Raw genomic sequence first — 23,569 nt, 5'->3', positions numbered from 1 at the left:
AGCTGTGGACCCATTGTGTTTCACTCTGTCTGCAATACATTTCTCTGGCTGTGGGCTGGACTAGGAAACTAGTATGGGAAACCCCAGTTCTGGATTTAGCCCTGAGGCTGGACACCAGAGGCTTGTTACAGCCTTTTTATTTTTTAATTGCAGTTGCTAACTGCAGTTTTGTTTGTCTGAACATAAAGTTGCCATTTTGCAAACCCAGTGCAAGGTGAATCAAAGTCTGCAAAACTTGTCACTACTTGTAGGATGGAACCATCTTGAAATTTGTTAATGTTTGAAACTTTGTAACAGTGGAGAGTGGTACCATCAAACAGGATTTTGCTTTAAACCCGAATTGAAAGTATCTTTCTTCTGTTTTCAGTTCCAACAGAAAAATGATTTTATGATCATACATGGGTGAGTGTTTTTCTATGTGTATGTATGTGCCTCTTCACTTACTTTTATTTTTCTTTGGGTTTTTTGTCTTGAAGATTCTTGGATATCCCAGTCAGCTTCCTTCCCTAGGAATCAGAAGCAACCAGGTGTGGATTCCTTGTCACCTGTAGCATCACTTCCTAAGCAAATTTTCCAGCCTTCTGCCCAGCAACAGCCTTCTAAACAGGTTAAAGTCACATGTGCAAACTGCAAAAAGCCTTTACAGAAGGGACAGACTGCGTATCAGCGGAAGGGATCAGCTCACCTTTTCTGTTCTACTACCTGCCTCTCGTCATTTTCACACAAACCCACTCCAAAGAAACTCTGTGTTATGTGCAGAAAGTGAGTTTTTTTACTTTGTTTTACATTAGCAGCTAAATCCAGTCATACTGAGATTCTCATGCATGTGTGAGAGTTGCTTCATTGATAATACAAAATCTGACTATATGAGTACTTTATATAGTGTCACTTTAATGTTGTTTGCACATGTTGAATTCACTGTATCTGCTATAACAAAAAAAATGCACCAGCTTTTGAATTCAGAGTATGGGAGACTATTTCCTTAAAAGCCAATACATTATAAAAAATGATTTTTCTTTTTTTTTAAGACAAGTTGTCCAATTGTAATACATTCTGTGGTGAGATATACTTTACATACCAAGTCCTTAATGAAAATGGACCTCACATAGAAAGCACTCATTTTGATAGATGATGATACAAAATCAAGAGGCTTTAAAAGGAGGATAAAGGGCTAATTACAAGAACCTGGAAGAAGCTTGGGAGCTCTTTCAGTCTTGGCAGTATGAGGAGAGGAAGAGCCTTAGATTTTCCCCATAAATGGGGCAACTATGGCAATTTTAAGCAGGAGATACCTGAAGTGGGCAGTGCAGAGGGAGTGACAAGCATACCTAGAAGTGGCTTGTTTTAAATTACTGTTTAGGTTTGACTTGTAATATTTCATTATTTGTCAAACTTAAATTGCCAAAGAGAGGTCTTCTGTAATTGTGATCTTTTAGTGTTAAGTCTACAAAATAGCTGTATCATATTTTTCAGTGTACTGATTACTGAGTTACGTGCACTTTTTCTCAGTCTGGTACATGCTGTGGTGACCCTGGTTAAAAGGCAGAATCTTGCTGAACTAAAGAAGGCTTGCAGTAAAGACTGCCTTTGTTAATGTGTGCTTTGCAGAGGGTGGTCTTTACTCACAGATTTAAACTCATGAAAAAGTTTTACTTCAGTGTGCTGTGTGGTGGATTACTGGTTTGGAGCCAGTTGTAAGCTCCTGTCTTTTTTTTTGCTTCTATTTTTTTTCTTCTTGACACTCAGTAAAAATAAGCTATAGAAAGTGTGGATATCTTGTGTATACATACCTTGGTATACTAAAAACCTGGAAGAGGTAACATATTGTAGATTTTCAAAAATGCATGTAAAAGCTCCAGTTCTCTGAACCCTTTCCTTTATAGGGCTAGTTAAAAGCAATCTATACTCCTTCTGTTGGCTTGTTATGTGTTTATACACTATTCCATTTTTTAGAAGTAATCTGGTGACTACCATATTCAGCTAGCTGTATGATATATGAAGATACACGTAGTCCGTATATTTTAAGAGGCTACATACAAAACTGTCCCAAATGAAAGGCTTTATTTTTGAGTAATGAGGAAAATACTTTATTTCTAGATTTTGGGGTTATTTAAAATAGTTTTACTATGTTTAATCTCTAGACAACCTCTGTGAAATCACCCTTGTCGATTTTTGAGGTGATGGAGGTCTTTTGCTCTTGCACAACTACACAGTTTTTAGTCAACTGCAGTTAAATAGAAGTTAGTATATGTGTTAAATTGTTCCTCTGTAGTGTGACTTCATTATGAATACCAATCATACCCACCTTTTTTTACTTTGTTGCTGTGTTTTTGCTACCTGGTGGTAGCAGACCAGGTCCTCTGCCTGATACTTGTGTCTGTGTTCTTTTCCTGCTAAAGCAGGCATAATGTTAGGTTGCAGTTCAGTGAAAGGCTAACAGGACTCTAGGAAAATCCAGGAGACCTTGCATGTAGGTTGCATAGATGATAATACATGTCATAGGCTAGATTTTTGGAGGTTATGCTTAGTTGTATCTTTAAAAACTTAGATTACTTTAAGTGGAGACAGTGAAGCCTACAATAAACTTTTTAAAGGAATTGTATAACCCTATCTGCAAAGTAAAAATTCCTAGGTGTTTTATTCTGATCCACTGTTTTAGCACTCTTCTGAGCCTTTGTAACTACATAAATAACATAGCAATTATTACGAAAAAGAAAGTATAGTAATTACCTGGCATTCTCCTTAGTCTTTGTAGTCTTTATTATCTTGTGTTACTCTTTGACTTTGCGTTGGTCTCCTTTGATGCAAGTTGATATGTGCTTTGATACAAGTTAATAGTGTGTGTAAGTGCTGGTGGAGTCCTGCCAGAAGCTGTGAGCTGCTCAGGGCAGGAGCTCTGCCTTTGTTTGCAGAAGTAATAGCACTCCCTAGCACAGATCTTAGTGGCTTTCGAAAGGGTAGGCCCAAATATGCTGACCTGGATGGAACAAGGCAGGCTTGCAAGGGTTAATATCCAGGGGCGGTACAATTTTATTTTCAAGGGCGTCAATCTAGGCAACCATATATTTTTCTAGGTTTTTTTAATTCATCCTTGTCTTGGGGCTCATAGTTATTGAGTGCCTGGGGCATATATTTTCCAGCTGGTGATCCAGATGTGCCCAGTCAATTTGTTTATATATTCTTTCCAGGAGTGTTTCCTGTGTGTCAATTGTAGGGGGTTTTTTGCTTAAAAGGCAAAAGGGGATGCTTTTATTTCTTCTCCTTGCTCCTTCTAATATATGGTATGTAGTGGTTTGGAACAGTATAAATAAGTTTGGTTTAAAGGTTTGTTTGACTTCAAATTAAGTTTGTTGATGGTTTTCTGGTTTTTAATGCATTGAATTGGTACAATTTCATGGGAAACTTTATGAACTGTTCAGATGCTTTGGAACTTTACTGTAGTTGTGCAATTAATTTTAAATTGTACATTATAAATTACAAATCTTCAGTACATGTTTGTGGTAGAGTTTTAAGCTTTTTGGTTGCATTTATAAGTTTTGAGAAATATGAGAAAACCTACTCTCTTCCTTTCATCCTGTCCTGAGATTAATACTTGAAAGGGTGAAACTATATATAAGAAAGACAATTTCTTAGTTTTTACTATAAATCTCAGTTTTTTCATGTGAAACTTAAGTATGTAACTCCTATGTAAAGTTAGAAAATGGCTAGTTCAAATTTGCTGTTCATGTTTTTGTATAAAATTCAGTTTGTCACAATTGTACCTAATGGTGCATTAATAGCTCTTAGTTCTAGAATAATCTACTGAGAGAAAAATAACCCAAATCCAAAGAAAATAAAATAGTATTTTGCACAGTAAAAACATACTTGCAGTACTTAGAGTGGTTGTAAAAATGCTGTTAAACTTAGTGTTCATCCTGTTACTAACAACTGTAAAGTAGAAAAACTTTTGAAATGTAAGCATTGAAAGGAAGAATGGATCGTCTAACACATGAAATGTTCTTGTTTAAATGTATATATACCTATACACAAGCACACGGAATTTCTTTTGTCTTTCAGAGATATAACAACAATGAAAGGTACCATTGTTGCTCAAGTAGATTCAAGTGAGTCTTTTCAGGAGTTTTGCAGTACATCATGTTTATCCTTCTATGAAGATAAACAGAATCCCTCAAAAGGAGCTTTGAATAAATCAAGATGCACTATCTGTGGTAAACTAACTGAGGTCTGTTTTTTCTCTTTCTCAATAATGACATATTAAATTCTGAAATAAGTGAACTGAAAATAAGGAAATTTAAAATCTTCAATATTTTCATATGCAGTGGGATATTAAGATATGCAGGCTTAATATTCATGAAAAGCCATGGAGGGAAGAAAGAATTCCAAGAGGTTAATATTTGATTTTTGTTTCAGAAACTTGAAGTGCCTTTTGCTGATAATGTGTTCTGCTAGGTGTAGAATCTTGTAATTATAACCCAGATATCCCACACAGAAGAACTGATGTTGGAATAAAGTCAAGATTTTACTGTATTACCTGCTTCTTTTACTGTATGTTTTGAAAGATATTGCAGATGGTTTTAGAAATCTGTAGAATACGTGTAATTTTAAATTCCCCTGAATGCATTTATTAACTCTTGATACCATTATTGAGTCCACTACAGTTCAGGCTACTACTTTACATAGTGTATATGTCTGGCCAGCCTTCATAGGCTATGTTGTTAACCTGTAAATCGACCATTTTATAGAATTGCATAAATTGGCCAGGTCTAATATGCAAATACTACATCCTTCTCTGTGGTCTTTCCTTTAGGCTGAGGAACAGGTGGGTCTAAGATTTTTTTCCTAGAACATTGGAGACAACAGAAACACCCATTCTTGTTCCAATATTTCATGGTCATTTCAAGCATCTCTGTTCTTAAATAGTGAGCTAGTAGAATCTGGTTTTAGTTATTGTACTTGAATATAAGACTTCTGTCTGCTCTACTATTTCAGGGAACTTTGTGCTTGTGTTGTGACAGAATACTTTTTTTTGTTTGTTTTCTAGATTCGTCATGAAGTTAGCTTTAAAAATATGACTCATAAGCTGTGTAGTGACCATTGCTTCAATAGATACAGGATGGCAAATGGTTTAATAATGAATTGCTGTGAGCATTGTGGGGAGTATTTGCCCAGTAAAGGAGCTGGAAACAATGTTCTTACTATTGATGGTCAGCAGAAACGATTCTGCTGTCAGAACTGCGTTGGTGAATACAAGCAGGTAATTACTTCTTTATCTATAAATTAACTTGAAATAAACATTGATATTTCTTAGGTTTATCCTGTTACTAATAGCATGGTTTTGCTTCTCATGAGAAAACATAAGTAGCAAAGACTTCTACAAATGAAATTAATGGCAATGAGGGCAAAGTAGGTGCAGTGGACCTTTTTTATTACTGGCTTTTTTTGATGTTGCTGTAATAGGGAATCTAATTGTTATTAGTCAAAATATAATTGAAATTAAACTTTCTGTTAATAGTTTCTATTTCCTTCTAATGGGTGTATCTGAAGTATATTAATAGCAAGTGCAACACAGGCTTACTGGTCCTTAAGTGGTATTCTTTTTTAGATAAAAATGCTTACTTGTGTGCAGTGGAAACATTTAACAATATGCAGAGCATACAGGTTGGGCATTACTGTAAGAAGGCTCTAGCTGGTTACACTTTGGCTGTGTACTTGTACGATGTCTAATCTGCACTGTACAGCATAGGATTAAAAAAGTTACTGTTACTTTCATCCTTCATTGTGTCAATATTTGTGCCTTCACTTTCTTTACTTGGTTTATTTTTCATTTGTTCTTAAGACTGTTAAGATTGTAATAATTGTTGTGGTTAAAAATAATTCCAAAGCAAGAAATCTGATGCTGGTATTTTTTATGTATTACAGAACCAGTTTAGCTCGGAAGTGTTGTTAATGCTGGTTGGAAGGTTTAAATGTTAATCACAGTATTTACAGTATAATAGGATAGCACTGAAATATTAAATATTTCTGGGGAGGATATGCCATTTGGAGATTCTGGTGTTTTTTTCCTTTGGGTTCTTTTGCTTGGTGTGTTCTGCTCTGAGTTTATAGGGGTAAGTGTTCTGAAGTACTGTTTTATCAGCAAGAAATTTCTGTTTCTGATTTTGAGATTCGGACTTGAATAAGTGAGTTGCCCCAGTGCTGCACATTGCATGGGGTTCTTTCTTCATCTCTTTCCATTTTTGAGAAACCAGTGGTCCAAGAGATGAAGAGCCATTGCAGTGCTGAATGTTGTAAGATTCTTCGATGTCGTCTCACATGCGTTTGTATTTTCTCATTGGACATCCGGTTCTGATGCTTTTGGGGTTGTCTGTTCTTGTGTATAAACTGTGTGTAAAGTGCAAATCTGGAAACTGCACATGTAAACAGTGTAACTGGAAACATAACATAAGCATTATTCTTTTGTCACAGCTATGCCAGAAGGGACAGGATAGGTAGGTTTCCAAGACACTAAATACATAGGCATGCCCAGAAGCCATAAAAAGACTTGAAGAAACATTGAATACTATATCTTGAAGAAAGAAAAAGGCCTGAGATTAAATTTGAACTTATGACATTCCCACACAGCCAGTATAACATATACTGCACATGGAATTACAAAATGAACATGGAATTTTGAGAGGTTGAATGATAAATTTGCACCTAACTTTAATGACAGAATGTACTCTATTTGTTCAGATATTGTTGTATTTTGTGTTTAGATGTGTATTTGAAAATGAGAAGGATATGGGCAACAAGTTGTATGTTCTGATTTGATTTAGGGAGGAGAAGCAGTTTTCAAGAACCAAGAATCTTCACAAGTAGTGTTGAGTATTGTGCATTATTGTGAGGATGCTTAGGAGAACTTTTAAAATTTCGACACATTCTGTGAGAAGCAGATTTTTTGCAAGCAGGTTCTTAATTCCTTTGTTAACATACTTGGTACTATGCAGCTGTAATAGACTGTGAGAAGCTTAATTTGAATGCTCATGTGCATCTGGTTTGGCATGTATTTTAGTGTATTTCTTAACTGGTAGGTTTCAAATATTCCTGGAGTGTGAGGGGTTTGGAATGTTTTTAATACCAAGAGAAACTTAAGGGGAAGTCTAGTCTGACCAGCCTAGTGGCTTTCTATGGTGGAGTGCCCCATCTTTCCTCTAAGTTCCCTTCAGGTACTGGAAAGCCACAATTAAGTCACCCTGAAACCTCTTTTTCCAGGCTGAATAATCCAAATTCTCTCAGCCTTTCCTCATAGGAGAGATTCTCCATCCCTCTGATCAACTTGTAGGCCATCCTCTGGACTCACTCCAACAGGTCGATGTCCTTCCTGTGCTGGGGACCCCAGAGCTGATGCAGCACTCCAGGTGGGGTCTCACAAGGGCAGAGTAGAGGGGCAGAATCCCCTCCCTTGACCTGCTGGCCACACTGCTTTTGATGCAGCCCGGGATTCAACTGGCTTTCTGGGCTGCAAGTGCACAGTGCCAGCTCATGCCCAGTCTCTGATCCACCAACACCCCGAAGTCATCCTTGGCAGAGCTGCTCTCAGTCTATTTATCCTCCCAGTCTGTATTGATACACTGTGGGTTGCCTTGACCCAGGTGCAGCACCTTGCACTTGGCCTTGTTAAACTTCATGAGGTTCCCATGGGCCCAACTTCTCAAGTGCTCCAGGTTCCTCTGGATGGCATCACGTCCTTCAGGTTTGCCAACAACACCACTTGGCTTGGTGTCATCCACGGAGTTGCTGAGGGTGCACTTGATCCCTTCATCTATGTCATTAATAAAGATACTAAATAACAGTAGTCCAAATATGGAGCCCTGAGGGACACCACCTGTCACTGATGTCCATTGGGACTCTGAGCCATTGACCACCATCCTCTGGATATGACCATCCAGCCAATTCCTAATCCACTTAATAGTCCACCCATCAAATCCATCATTCACCAGTACAGAGAAAAGGGTGTTTTGGTGGACTGTGTCTAAGGCTTTAAAGAAGTCCAGATAAATGACATTGTACAGCCTTTCCCTATAGATCAGGACTGTTTGCAAGAGCACATAGTGAGAGGAGAAGGGGGAACTGGTTTAAATTAAGAGTAGTTTTAGATTAGATATACTACAAAAACATTCTTCACTGTAAGGGAGGTGAGGCACTGAAACAGGTGTTCAAGGCCAGGCTGGATGGGGCTCTGATCAACCTGGTCTAGTAGAAGGTGTCTCCTCTGTCCGTGGCAGGGGCTGTGGAACTGCATGATCTTCAAAGTCCCTTCCAAGTCAAAACATTCTGTAATTCTGTGCTACTCAAAAATAGGAGTTTTAGTGTATGCTGTATGTTGGTGTCCACAGTTGCTCAGGACAAAATTATTTGGGAATATTTAGTTGTCTAGCAGGGTTTATTTAGGTCTCAACTTTTATTTGACTTGAGGTTTTTTGAACCGAATGTATTCCAAGGAATTTTTTTTAAAAAAGAAATTTAGAAGGCCACTGGCAACCCATTGGTTAACAATTGGTAAATTACAGGTTGTTTTGTTCAGTTATAATACTATTTTCTTCTGCTTTTAAAGGAGAACTAGTGAATAAGAGGGTTTGGGAAAGTCGTTAGTACATACTGAAATAGACTTAATGAAACCAGTAATACAGAAAAAGTTTGTCGTCGTTTGATTACAGCATTGTGTTGTATGACTAATTATTGTCTGTCATGTTAAGTTTTAGCAAATATTTTCTGGCAAAAATAGGTCATACTGGTATGAGCTTTGTACTAAGCAGTTTATATTGTAAATGTCATACACCTATCAATATTGCTATACATTTGTAGTAGTAACAAATGAAGACTCATTACTTGTACCTATCTATATACTTAATTCCAATTTTTTAAAATAAATATTGCACTGATTTGAACAGTTAATTTTCAGTAATTTATCATGGACATTTTTTTCCTTTTGGAATGAAAAAAGTTAAAATAATGCATAATAAATATTCCAGTGGCTCTGTGACCAAATAATTGGATTACAGCAAGTGATCCATCCGCTACAAAGGGTTTCTTTCGTCTGCTTTACACTATTGGTGGGACTAAGAAATTGTTCCTGGGATGGAGAGCAGCTTCCTGTTACCAATTTCAGAACCTGCTTTAAAACTGAGGCACACACATAATCTTTAATATTGCATCATTTTGCTTTTTTGAGAGGTGATGGCTGTCCTTTCTTTCCTAAAACTCAAAGTAATCACAGAACTTAAATGTCTTTCATATAAAAAAGTTTTGAAATACAAGTAAGTAATTTCTGTAAGAATTTTAAAAAATCAATAAATAGGCATAGCCTAACTAATATTCACTGTAGTTATATGCAAAAGAACATCAGTTTATTAATGACAACAACCATTTGTGAAGAAAGTGAAGTGCAAGTCAAGCTTTTTTAAAAAAGAGAAAACTATGATTAAATCATTACTCAAAAAAATAAATAATTCTCACAATTTAGATAAAATATAAAAACAAAACTCTTTGGAAGTGGTTATATTTTTTTAAACCTGAAGATGATGACTACTGTTAGATTGTAAATTCTTTAAATGTTGCACTGAGATTTAAACTCTTTGCATGTAGAGGGACAAGAGAGATTTAAAGAATGTCACCAAATAAATAAACCAACCAACCTAAAACACTAGAAGAGAATGAGATTAAATCTGAAAAGGAGGTGACTAAAATTGCCCATGTAATTTTGCAAATGCTGAAATATTTTACTTCTTTTTAGTTGACATTTCATATAATTAAAATGATGTAACTGTTTTAAAAATTACCTTAGTGATTCATTTGAAAATTAGTATCTATGCAACAAATTAGTACTGACCTCAAATATGCCTGCTATAAACACGTATTAACCACAAGCACACACCTATGGTTGTTTCAGTGTTTCTGATACTATTGCATGTTTTATGTCTACAAAATTAGTCAGCTTTCTTTTCAAGGTAGTTTCCATGTTGTATTGTGTTTTGGTGGATTTGGATAAAGGCTTGACAACCTTGTTCTAAGGAACAAGTGCAGTTCTGTGGCTTAGGCTGTGCAACCAACCATACCTTTTAATTTTCAGCTGTTCAACTCAGCTAAAGCTGAGTCTCTATCTAGTTTTAAAAATACTTTGCTTCCTGGCCTGATCTGTCCACAGTGCTCTTGATGAAAGCATTTAATGGCTTGCTATTTTAAAATGTTTCTTTGCTTTTTTTGCTTTGTTTCTGTAACTTAAATTCTTCTTGTTAGCATATGATCAGAAATTTGCTTTCTTTGGGTGCTTCGTAAAGTTGATGGTCTTCATCTGCTGTCAAGAAGCGGGGCAGGATCTCTAGCTATTTATTCATAGGTTTTTTAATAACTGGACAGGCTGCATATTGGAGGAATGCAAGCCAAATGAGTGTTTTTCTAGTTGGAGAGGACAATTGCAGTGTCTTTTCATCTAATTAAAAAATTTCTTTCATACTGAATAAAAGTACATTCAATTGACTTCCTTGATTAAAGCAAAGACTTGCTATTGAATATGGTTCAAGACTTAACGAGACTATACCATCCCTATAAGCTATTCCCTTGGAAAAAGCAGAAAAGAAACACTCTAGGCAGTTGTGCTTCCTTGTTTGATTTCTGCTCCTTGCCATGTTACTGCTCCTGTGAAACTCTTAAAACTCATTTTATCTCTGTGCAGGAATTCAAGAGCCTTCACTATATACAACAATACACATATCAGTTCTGCAACTTAGAGTTCACTGCTTACATAGAGGTTGTATCAGAAGGTGTATTGTTATCTACTAATTTAAACATCAGCAAATGCAGTGATAGAATGTCTTGTCACTTGGTACTTGTGGAAGCATCTAGGGTTTTCAGCTTTGTCTTGTCCCATGCAGTTGTCTGTTCCTTTTCTGGGCTTTGCCATGAAGACAGTCCTTAGAATCATAGAATCATAGAATCGATTGGGTTGGAAAAGACCTCCAAGATCATCGAGTCCCACCCTTCCTGTCCTTGTTTTTATTTTGATAGTACAAGTAGCTACAAAATATACTGCTTCCTGCTGTTCTTACTGTTTATCAACTCTGATTTCCAGGTGTCTGTTTCAAGGCAAAATACTCTGACCAAGTCAGTAATTGTGAGAGTTGAACAGCCCCTTTACAGTGAGATATTAGAAATACCAACTCTGCAATTTTTTTTTCAATTTCTGGTTGCTTTTAAAGAGAAGTTCTGTGGTTGCAGCCAGCTCAAACAATGGTTTGATAGTGGAGTCTCTTCCTCATGTGGTAAACCATTTCTGTTTGCTTCAGGTAATACTTAGTTTGGTATTAAGTAATCTCTGGTAATACTGTTGTCTGATACTATGTACACTTTTACAAATTAAGATAATTAGATGCTTTTTACCCTCTACTATGGTTAAAAGACAAAATCTTTATCAACCAAGGAATAATCATTTCCCCTTTCCTTCCTACTTAGTGATGTGGGCATTTTTTTTGGAATCCTCTTGGTCTGTGACTCTCAGTTTTTTACGTCTCAGATGCAAATCAAGGCCTTCTAGAAACTATCCCATTCTACCTTTTCTTCTACTTTTTATTTACTCCTGTTTTCTGATAACTCCTGTTTACTTCTTTTTATTGGACTGTTTGACATTTATTTTGGAGTTTGATCTTTTATCTCGGTAGGATGGATGCAACAAGGTCTCTAGACTTCAACTTGCATCCTCCTTTTTTCAGTGAGACGTAGAGGAAGATGAAGATTCCTTCTAAAATGATAGTTGCTTATAATGGCAAGAATATAAATTCCTCAAAAACCCTCTGCATGAACTTTATTTCAAGGAATTTGGATTCCTGTTGAGGCAATTCTTTTAATTCTGGAATATATCCCTTTCATATGGTTTGGCTGCAATCTTGGTAGGCACTTTTGTAGTTGCCCTTTTAAGTTTGACACTATCCTAGTGAATGGAATGAGTATTTAAAATGTATCTAGGTTTAGTGACTTGGAAGAATTTTTGTATCACATTGTTTTATAACATGCCTTTTATCTCTCATGATATACCTTTATGAAATAGATCTTTCTAGAATTGAGTTGCTAAGAGGGTATACAGCAAGTCATGAATGAATGAGTTGAGAATCAAATATAATGAGAAGAATATTCAGGCTTCTGTATCTACCCTAGACTGCTTTGGAAGAGGAACACAGCAGAATTTAGCAAAAATGAGTTCATCTCAATGCAGAATTTAGGTGGAGTGCTGAGTGACAGGTGTGGTCAGACTACTATGCATCAAGCTTCCCCTCAGAGGACACTGGCCTATTCTCTAGGAAATGGTGCCTCTGGATTAATGTTACTTACTTGTAATTATTAAATGATACAATTTTCTTAGTTTTCTTAGACTGTGTCTGGAGTACCATGGCCAGTTTTGAATTCCACAGGATGGAAGGCATCAGCACACTGATGCAAGTTCAGTGGAGAGCTACCAAGATGTTTAGATGGCTGGAGCACGTGACATAGGAAGACTGGCTCAGGAGACCCTAGTTTGTTCAGCCTTGGAAGCATAAAGGGGTATTAGTTATCCAGTGGAAGCTGGTAGAAGACGACAAAGTTGAACTCTTCTTAGAAGAGTTGCGCAGTGGAAGGAAAACACACATCTTGGAAATGAGGAAACTCATATAGATAAAGTTTTTTTTCTATAAGAGTTGTGAAATTTCTCTGAGGTGTTTTGGAATGCTTGTCCCTTGAGATGCTCAGATTTGACTGGACAAGATCCCGAGCAACCACCCTGATCCTGCTTTGAGCAAGAGGTTGCACTTGGTATCTGGAGGTCCCCTTCAGCCTATATGGTTCTGTGATTTTATACTTCTGAAACAAAAAAGGAAGCAGGGATTTTCAAAATAGAAAGTTTTGCATTTTTTGATCCCTCTTTAATTAGTCAGTAATGAAGATTTTTATATTTTGTTCTGGTTTTCCCCCTCTACCAGTGAAGTTCTTTTTGTCTCCTGCCATGTAATGTCAGTAACATTGACATGGCTTGAGAATTTTTTTAGTTTCCTTTCCAAACACCACTTTTGCTTGAGGATGTTTAAAATATTAAAGATGTGCTGTAGTAAAACCGTGAGAAAGCAGTTCTGGTTCTGGTCGGGGATTGAGACTCCCACAGTGTATGTAAGTGGGCATACAGGGAAGACTAAGACTAGGGCAGGTATTTAGGACATTTCCCCCTGAGCATTCTCTGAGCTTCTGACTCTCTCAAGGCCAAGGGATCTCTTAAACTTTGTGCAATGTTCCTGTATGCTATTTTTGTTGAATCTCTTTAATTAGTGCTTGTCCAGTTTCCTTGTGAACACATAGTTTTTCCATCTGACTTGTCTTTGGTAAGAGGTTCTGCTGACCTGCTGTTTGTTAAGAGAAGAGCTGCCTCCTGTTACTTGTTTTGAAACTTCTGTTGATATCCGTGTGATATCTCATAGTTGTTAATATTAGAAAAGACATTGAACAATTGATCCATAGTGCCCTACATCATACCATTTTTGGTTCTGTCATTATCCTCCTGAGTTACCTTGTTTCCAGGCCAAAAATCCTTCCCTCATAAGGATCGTCTTTGACCCTGTACTATAGTTTGCCTTAGTTTTAGTGAATTTTCTATTTGTTTATGCCAACTAGAAGGGTCCTTTTATGGAAAGGATTATCAAATGTTACTTTTTCTACAGAAAGGAATTAATATTATAGATTCTTAGAAATGAAAGAGAACATGATGAATTTGAGAGTAGAAATGTAAGTTACCTGAGAACCTTGAGAAGAGACAGTCTTATCTGGAAATTTCACAAGAACATGAGGAAAGTCTTGATTTGTGATACAACTATTAAAAAGCATGGAATGGGACTGTGCAAGGTTCTCTGTCGATGTTGTCAAAGAAGGAAGTCTTTGCTTTATACTATTAAATAAAGTAAATGCTTGAGACACCTATACTGATTGAATACTTTCAGGTATGCTTTAATCTTTTTTAATAACAGCATTGTACTTTTTGATTTTTTAATGGTTTTAATATTCAAGGTTGCAAGTTTGGGGAGTGCTGAAAAGAGTAATAAAAATGAAAGAAAAATGTTCAGCTTGAAGGAGATGATGACTGGCATTTTAGGAGCAGAAATTTTCAAGAGGTTATGAGCCTTCTAATTTTCTTTTTTCCGTTGGTGTCCTCTTTTCTTCACTTCTGTAACAGCACGTTTAATGCAGAAATGCTCAAACACTCTTCTTAGTTGCTATGACAAGAATAAAATGAGTGGTTTGCTATTACAATTTTGTTTCTACCCACAGAATCTTCTGCAGCCTTAAAATGTTTCTGGAAATTCATGTTCTTGATAGTCTTGATAAATTAGATCTAGGTTTGCTAGATTATTAATAGAAATTAATAAAGATTTTTCACGTTGCTTTTAAGTCTGAAAGAGCTAGGGTGAAATGAGTAAACAACTCCAGTATTTTGAGGATATATGAAATTCAGAAGTAATTGACAGTCTGTTACACTGTTCTTTGTGTGCATGACTATTTGAGGTGCTGGTCAGCAAAAGGTATTTCTGCTTTCAAGGAATTTTTGTCAAAATGTGTAGTTTGTTGACACAATGAATTTTTTCCAAGTATGCTCTGTTCAGCTTGCTATAAATTCACTTATTAAAACTTGCACTTTTATCTTGCTGTTTCTTGAAGTCACCATGGCCTGTGATTTTTATTTTGGACATGGAACTTGTGAAAGTTTAATTTACCTGTGCATTGTGTTCTGACTATATTGCTGAATGCTCTGTGTGAAGTTATTTGCCAGCTAACTGGCATGAGTGCTTCTAGACTCTACCTTTTGATTTTTCCCAGAGATACCTAGAGATAGCACATCTGTTAGTGCAAGCAGATTTTTTGATAGTGGTTGTCCATTAAGCATGTTCCAAGAAGTCAAGTCCTTCGTAAACTGTAGCCTTCTGTATTGTTACTGGTGATACAGTGTGGAGTTTGCTTGATCATAGAATCAATTGGGTTGGAAAAGACCTCCAGGATCATCAAGTCCAACCCTTGGTCCAACTCCAGTCCATTTACCAGATCATGGCACTCAGTGCCACGGCCAATCTCAGTTTAAAAACCTCCAGGGACGGTGAATCCACCACCTCTCTGGGCAGGCCATTCCAATGCCTGATTACTCTCTCTGCAAAGAATTTTTTTCTGATCTCCAACTTAAATTTCCCCTGGCAGAGCTTGAGCCCATGCCGCCTTGTCCTATTGCTGAGTGCCTGGGAGAAGAGACCAACCCCCACCTGGCCAGAACTTCCCTTCAGGTAGTTCTAGACAGTGATGAGGTCACCTCTGAGCCTGCTCTTCTCCAGGAAGATGATGGCCTGCTTTGGCTGTTAGCCTGTGAGAGGAGATGAATGTATATTGGCAGAATAGCTCTGACTCTATAACAGTGTAATTGCTGCATTTGGGCCTTGGTCCTTAGTGTGAATTTTATCAATATTGTGACTCATTAGGAAGATAATTAGGTCCTGGGTAGCATGTTTAAAGGCAAACAGAAAAAAATAAGATAGGAAGTATGAAGCTGTATTTTATACCCCCCACTAGACAGAAGTTTGATATCTTGACAGACCTCTTTTAAGGAAGAAAACCACAGCAAAGGTTTCATCAAAGCAGCATGTGGCAGTTGTGAAGTTGGATGGTAATTTTTTCTGGTCTCTGCAAGGTACTACATCCAGTTTATGGCACAGTCATGTATGTTTGTGTGTTTTTGTCTGCATGTTCTTAGTATAGGGGAGATGACATGTTACAGAACCATAAACTTCATGGCTTTAGCTAGTTTTCAAATGCAGGTAGTTAGGAAGAGCAAAGATAACCTCTGAAGGTTCTTACTCTGAACAAAATGAAGCACCTATGAAACATGCTTTGCCCTTCCTTCTCCCCTCAGTCCTTGAGAATAGGGAAAGAGAAAGAGGTAGTGCCAAAATTTCTCAACAGAAAGCAAGAAATCTAAGTGCCTAGGTAGGATATGGTCATTTCTAGTTGAAATGAGGAGTTTTCTGTGATCAGTGTCAAAAACATGATACTGTTTCTATGGGCAGGGCAGGTGTCTAGATAGTTTTTTCTGAAACCTGCTTTATGGTGCTTGAGATATTTGCCTAACAGTGACAATACAATAATGCATGTAGCACATCAGAACTATTGATTTTCTATGTTGGCTGTGTCATTGGTATTTCTGCTTGGTGCTTTTCTGTGCATTTTGTAAGAATATTTATTCCATTCTGTGGAAAACTTGATGGACTGCTGTGTCAAGAGATGTCAAAATTGAGTCTGTTATCCAATCAGAGTTCCTCATTGGCCTCAGTAGGGAACATAGAAAACTCTGCAGTGGTTTCCTCCTGCCTGGAGGATTGGATAGTACAAATTTTTTTTTTGGAAGTTCAGGTCCATTATTTAATCTTCATGTTCGTAACTTCTTTTTTGGGTGGGTGACTGTGTCATGGAACTGATTGCTCCGAGTGGTTGTGGAGTCTGCCTCACTGGAGATACCCAGATCCATCGGGATGCAATCCTATGCAGTGCGCCTTGGGAAGACCCTGCTTGAGCAGGGAGGTTGAACCACAGTTCCCTCCTGACCTTATCCATTCCGTGAATTGTATTTGCCATGCCAGATTCCGGTTTCTTTTCTTACAACCATTATCCTGTCAGCAGGGAGAGAGGAACAGAGTTGTTTCCAACTCTCCAACTTGCCACAACTTGCTCTGTACTCTTACTACCGTTCACAGTTTGCAGATGATGGGATTTGGGACGTAGTTGGATTTTTTTGGTTGGTTTGAGTTTTTGGAAGGAGGCGTGTGTATGTGTTTTGGATTTGCACAGAAGAGTTTTAGCTGACTTTTTACCTGGAGTAAGAGACCAACAATAGCTCTTGAGAAAATGATTATATGAGAGGAAGTTAATGTAGGAAGGGTCTTCTGACGGAGCAGGTTGCAGAAATAAGTTTCCTTCTATCGTTTTGTGTTTCGGTTTGGTTTTTTTTTTTAGACCATAATTTGAAGTCAAAAACCAAGCATAGTTTTAACTAATGCATTGTTTTACTTTGTTTTGTGTTTTAGAAATGTGGCAAATTAACATCTTGCACTGGCTGCAGAGCTCAGTGCAGGTTTTTTGACATGACTCAGTGCATAGGACCTAATGGATATATGGAGCCATACTGCTCAACTGTATGCATGAACACACACAAATCAAAATATGCAGAATCACAAAGTAAGTGAAAAGGATGATGGATTTTCATCACTGTTAAGAGCAGACTTTTTTGAATTTGTGCACTGGGGGTGGGTGGGTTTGTTTTACTGTTAGTCCATGAGAAGTGACTTCACAGAGTCTTTTAACTTTAAGGAAAAAAAGAAAGAGAAAAAAAGACCATCTGATATTGAACACCAGTAAATGGACCCATGAGGGGTCATTTTCCCCACCAGCCTTTTTTCTTGATGTTGGAAGCAATTTTCAACTGTCTTAAGGCTTCCTGTGAAAAAATGCTAAGACATAATGTGCTCTGTTGGGTCACAGTATGATAGTGCAGCTTTTATGCATATGGATTCATATTCTTTTGTGGGAGATCCAATCCCACCCCATTTTTTTCCCTCAAGCAAAAGATGGAGAAGGAGGGAGGTGGTTATAACACAAGGTAAAGTTTTTAATCTAGGTGAAAGGAACTGGTAGATAACTCAAAACATTTTCTTCAATATGCAAAGCAGTCATAGATGTCAACCTGAAGTTGAAAATGCTCTAGTGAATTTTATGGAAGAAGGTGCATTTTCATGTTTAATGCTGATCTTTAATTTTGTGTGACTCGTAGAAGCCAACTGGAAAACAAATTTGTAGCTTTTTACATTGAAGTAGTGGAAAGGGGTGACCTGTATATACTTCTTTTTTTTTTTACTATTATTTTGTGTTTATTTTGTTTGTAAACTACGTTTTTCTTTTAGGTATGGAAATTATTTGCCACTTTTGTAAACGAAACTGTTTACCTCAATATCAAGCCACAATGCCTGATGGAAAATTGTACAACTTTTGCAGTTCCAGTTGTGTAGCTAAATTTCAGGTTAGCTGTTGTGTTAAATCTTTTCCTCCCTAAATATTTATGTGCCTGTGTTTGTGTTAAGTATTTGCATATTAAACTAACCTGCTTATATATACATGCTTATGAGTTATAAATTAACAAAGCAGATGCTTCTGGCTCATAACAATTTCTTTGATCAAAGCACTGTTTCATAATGATAACACTGGCTGCTGTCTTAAGCTTATGGAATTGGATCATAACAACCAATTTCTCCTTGATATCATAAGAAAACACAAAACAGTATCACTATCACTGCTCATCTTATTTTTAACACCTCAGCCTCTTCATGGCTGAGCCTTCAAGGTTAGCCTTGCTGGCCTGCATTGAAGATTGACAAATCTAGTCTTTTTTATACTAAGTACAGTAACAGAGGTCTTATATTGAATATAGTACTAAAAAAAGTCTGTTGTGGGGAATAGTGACTGTCTCTGAAATGAAAGGTTACAGCCTAAGCTCTTGTGTTTATGGATGAAAGTAGCTGTTCAGCTTATGGACACAAAGTGTTGCAAGGCTAATGATAGGCACACTGGAAGTCTGCTATGCTTATTGAAAATGTTACGTTTTCAATATGACTTAAGGTTAAAGGACATGAGAAATGTGTTGCAGTGATTCATCTCTAGGTGACCAAAGAATATTTGTAAAGAAAGTGTATGTAAAAACAGTTTTGCAAGATGTAAACTGTATAATTGATAATTACCTCCTCATGTGTTACTGAGCAGTTACACCCACACAGGGTTTTCCCATTTGTTATTGAACTTTGCTGTTTTCTAATAACCTTTTGTTTCTAGCTAATTGTTCTTCTCATGGATTGAAATATGGGATAGATTCAGTTGAGTTGCTTGTTGCACAATTTATGTCCATATCTATATTCTTTTTTGTGTCCATATCTATATTCTCTTTTGTGCTGCCACCTTGCAAGATCATGGATCCTTATGAGAAAGAGACTATAAGAGGGAGAACAGCCTGCTTTATGTGATTTTTGTTTTGTAGTTGGTGGTAAAATAGTGGGACTGTATCTTGTTTTTCATGCTCTGTCTTGGAGAATGTTATTACAGAATTAAGGACAGAACTGCTCCCAAGTTGCATTGTTTTAAACCAGTTTTGCTATTGATACCATTACTGGATCAGTTGAAGATCTTGCTCCTAAGGGAAAAATTAACTCACATTTATCTATTGTGAGCATGAAGGCTGTAGTAAAAACGTCTTCTCAAAGTTAGAAATTGTGTAAGTGTCTGAAACTACAAGCTATCTTGCAAAACACAAGTCTGTGTAAAATTTTTGGAAAATCTGTGCTAAAGCTTTGATTGGTTTGGGTTTTTTTCCCAATTTATGGATGTATCTGGAAAGTAGTATGGGTATGAATTACAGATACAGTGTTTTTTAGCAGGGTACCCACTCTGGTTATGTTGTTCTCCTTCAGCATTACAGTGGAGTTTGGAAATGTTCTTTGTTCTCTACCTTACATCTCTCTCTCTCTTGTACACACACAGAAATACTTTCGTATGTTTGATCATAGTAGCAATAATTGAAGCTTCCATGCTCAGGCTAGAAGGTCTGCGTGTGCACGTGTTTAGTTGCTTCCCTGTTTAATTTCATGCCCTTCATTTTGCTTGTGGAAGAGTCCTGGTGGATGACAGTATGTAGAAGATTCCTCATGTGTGTTTGCCTCTCTCATTCTCATTTAGAATAATTTGGTTCTTTCAAAGACTCCTTTTTTTTCTCAACTAGGAAAAAAACCTAACCACAGTCTGGCTGCCTGTTAGCTCTCCCACAGGTACAGAAATGTTTGCACAGTTTGGTTTTGTGTTGCTGTGAGCAAGGGTATCCCCTCTGTCCCACACGCTGCGGTGGCAGGGGCAGGCCAGAGGCTGTGCTGCCATGGTGGTCCTCTCAGAAGTCCTGGGCTGTGCCTGGACTGCTGTGCTACTGTGCATTAGTCATTTGGCAGCTTAGGCCGGTTTGAGTTGGTTGCACTGAAGGCTGAAAAGGGCTTTACAAGGAATTTTTGCTTTGCTTGGCACTTCTCTTGCTCTTGTTGTTCCGGGCAGTCTCTCTAAAGAGGGAATAGATGTTCATGCCTTCCAAGATACCTTTTTAAAAGCACAACATAGATAAAACCATGCTGATCAGGGTGACCTGTGAAAACTTTTAATGAATTTATGATCATTTTTGATGTTTAATTCTCTGTGTGTAGTAATGCTCCCAGATACTTTAAGTATTTTTTAAGTTAGAGACAAAGCAGGATGATGAAGATACTGTATGCATGTCATCTTGACTCATTAAAATATTGTGCAGAAGCAGTCCTTAATTGTAAGCAGGATAATAGAAACTTTAAACAGGCATACAAAATAATCTTGTTATTAATTGTTGATTTTAAAACTATCTTCTGCTTGGTTTGTTGCTTTCAGTAATACGAATTCAGTTCTTTACAGATTTCTGGGAAAATACCTGGTTGATCATAGGAGTTCATGACAAAAAACATGGGGTTTATTTGATAAGCAGTAATGCTTACTAGTTTAGATTTAATTTAATCTGTAGTTCTGTGTAAATACTCTCTAGAACACTTCTCTACTTTTAAAGATTCTCAAACTCAGGTGTTCTCACATCTCTAGCTTTTGTTATTGTTCTGTTGCTTGTCCCCTAGACTGTGTGGATCTGAATTTCTACCCCAGAAAACAGTTGGGAAAAGAAATAAAAGAAGCTAAGAGTGGCATACCTCAGAAAACAAGAAAAAAACGCTTTAATTTTAACTCGTAGCCCTTCGAATAGGGTGTTTTGCTCCCGTATTTAAAGTTAACTACATGAAAACACTTTTGCTTTTCATTTGATGATCACTTAGTAAATCTTGTCTTCATTCCTCCCTCTGTCTCCTCTGTTTCTGTACAGTTTGCCCCATCTGCTATTTCTTTACATTTCCTTCATTCCTGAAATAGAGGTGGTGGGTATATTGCTTCTTGATTTCTTCTAGTTTTTAGCCAGAGCCTCTGGGACTCCACTGTGCTTACATAACCCACGTGGCAGCCTGTGTTGAGCATGGTGTTTGCTCTGGCAATAAACCTGCAAATAAGTGCCTAGATTGGACCTTTATGGCTCCCATGTTAGTGCAAATCTTCAGCTACCTTGTTTAGAGCAGCCAAAGAATAGGAAACCTCACTCAACCACAGGGACACTTGTTGCATATAGTGGGAAAAATATGACAATACTGTGTGTGGCCATCAGACTGTGCAAAAGTTGTTACGGGCCAGTGGGCCATTGGGAGAAAGGTGTTGTATCTTCTGCTTTATGGCATTTGGTTTTCAGGTCCTGTCTGTGACTGGGAGGTGTGCATGACTGTTTCATGCCTGCAAACTCCTGATACAGATTTAATGCAAAATGACACTGTATGCACTGCTAGCTAGAACTCTGCAGCACCACTTGTGTCAGGGTTTGTATCAGTAATAAGTCTCATGGCAATTTTTCTTTATTTTTTAGTATAGCTGGACCCTTACTAACCTGACAGTCTGAAGAAAAGTGTCACGTAGCAGAAATGTTTTGAATTTTCACTATTATAAGGTGTAGAGGTAGTAACAAAGCTGTCTAAAGAGAATTTATCTTTAAATATATTTGTCTTGTAGCAAATAGTGTGAGAAAGTTTTTTGAGAAGAGAGATGTAAGAAATTTTTCCTCTGGATTCTTCAAGTCTCTGTGATCGCAGTGATTCATTTTTTTTGTCTTGAACATGGCATATGTAATGCACCAATAGTTTTTGCTTGATTAGGGAATGTGCAAAAAGACTGTTCTGTAGGCACGTAAGATGTACTTGGAAAAGATACTAGTACTGTATAATTGAGTTCTCTTATCTTCTGATTGCCTCAGAAATGTATTAAGGAAATTACTCAGTTACAGAATTGAGTTGTCATACCTGTACATGCAATCCGTAGTATTTTTCTCAATCTTAAAACCTTAGATTGTTTGAATAATTGTCTAAAAATTGCGTAGTTCTATCTTCCTGCAATGGTAATTGAGGCTAGCTGGGACTGTTAACTGGTTTTCTCTTAATCTGAGTGGATGCTCAGTTTCTCACTGAAAGCCTTTTACTATAGTATTTGTATCTTCAAGTGGTATGCTTACCTAAGGTGTTGATAATATGCCTTGGTAACATTTGGATTTGAAAATACTTGTTTGTGGGTCTTTATCTGAAGTTCTGTGACCAAAATAATGCAAACTGTGAAGTGTATTTTTGTGAAAAGATGTGTTTTGTAATTAACAGGTGTTCAGGTTTTTTTTCATTTTTACAAAAATTTACCCTGAAATAACAGGTATTAGAAAGGTAAGGTAAAAAAATATGAGTTAAAGTAATAATGATGGAAGCAAGGGTAAAGATTCAGAATGGGAAAATGTAAGGGAAAAGGAATTAAGGTAGAAGACCTACCTGCTGTGCTTTTGCCATAACGCTGCTGAGTTTATAAACAAACTCCCAAATTCTCAAACACTGTAAGCTTAATTGGAAAACCCCACCATTCTAAAGTAAATTCCTTCTTTAGTTATGTGTGTATAATATGTGTTTATGTTTTTCAGACTCTCAGTGTACAGTCTTCAACAAATGGTCAGTTTGTCTCTTCCAGTGATATTCAGTTGAAATGTAATTATTGCAAAAGTTCTTTTTGTTCAAAGCCAGAAGTACTGGAATGGGAGGTAAGGGAGTTTTTGGTGTTATATTAGAATGTTGAAGTGTTAAAAAGTTTAAACTTTGAACTCCAATACAATTTTTGTACTTAGCTACTTCATAAGCTTAAAAAGTTCAGTTAAAATCTACCTCGTTCTGTAGAGTGTCATATAACTTCAGTATGAATAAAAGCAGGAGTCTTTGATCATAAATAGTATCTGTGCAACTTAAAGAAAAATGTAATTTCTCAGATCAGCTCAAAGTCTGAAATCTGCTTTCATCTTCAGTTATTGCAGATATGATGGACTATTATTACACTTCTCTATGAACTGACAGAAGTATCGGAAGAGTATGCTAAGATTGATTGGTGTATTTTCTGTTTAGTATTTTCCTGTGAAATAATGAGTATTTGTAGCACTGACTATCAGCTTAACTGGGATTTATTAATTTTTAGCATTAGATTCATACCCTAACTGTGTGTTTGCACTTCTGTTTACTTTACAAGTTGTGTCTTAATGGGAACTATTATTTAATGTTGCACTATCCAGCCCTCAAGATTTTATCCATTAACCCTATTCATGATGCTTTGCAACTTTGCATTTAGAACAAAGTGTATCAGTTCTGCAGCAGAGCATGTTCTGATGATTATAAGAAACTGCACTGCATTGTTACATACTGTGAATACTGTCAAGAAGAGAAAACGCTGCATGAGACGGTGAATTTCTCTGGTATCAAAAGACCCTTTTGTAGTGAAGGTATGTATGCATTTGGTTTTTCCTAAGGTATTGGTCATTGTGGTTCTACTG

The 23,569-nt window shown here is 37.0% G+C and overlaps 1 protein-coding gene across 6 annotated transcripts in view; it reads left to right on the top strand.

The window, feature by feature from the left end:
• ZMYM2 (zinc finger MYM-type containing 2) overlaps window positions 1-23,569 on the top strand; it is an 83,407-nt gene that overhangs the window by 26,230 nt on the left and 33,608 nt on the right. For 5 of the 6 annotated variants that reach the window (XM_071554393.1, XM_071554412.1, XM_071554421.1 and 2 more), the window contains 7 exons: window positions 477-762; window positions 4,057-4,222; window positions 5,042-5,254; window positions 17,112-17,262; window positions 17,985-18,100; window positions 22,676-22,792; window positions 23,368-23,518. In XM_071554393.1, coding sequence (XP_071410494.1) covers window positions 477-762; window positions 4,057-4,222; window positions 5,042-5,254; window positions 17,112-17,262; window positions 17,985-18,100; window positions 22,676-22,792; window positions 23,368-23,518 — 1,200 coding nt within the window. The remainder of the gene's footprint in view (window positions 1-476; window positions 763-4,056; window positions 4,223-5,041; window positions 5,255-17,111; window positions 17,263-17,984; window positions 18,101-22,675; window positions 22,793-23,367; window positions 23,519-23,569) is intronic. The other variant, XM_071554431.1, reaches the window with a different exon arrangement.

The sequence above is a fragment of the Pithys albifrons genome, chromosome 1 (genome assembly GCF_047495875.1).
Source record: "Pithys albifrons albifrons isolate INPA30051 chromosome 1, PitAlb_v1, whole genome shotgun sequence".
Taxonomy (NCBI): domain Eukaryota; kingdom Metazoa; phylum Chordata; class Aves; order Passeriformes; family Thamnophilidae; genus Pithys; species Pithys albifrons.
The sequence above is the reverse complement of the archived record's forward strand: the minus strand, read 5'-3'. Positions and strand labels throughout refer to the sequence as shown.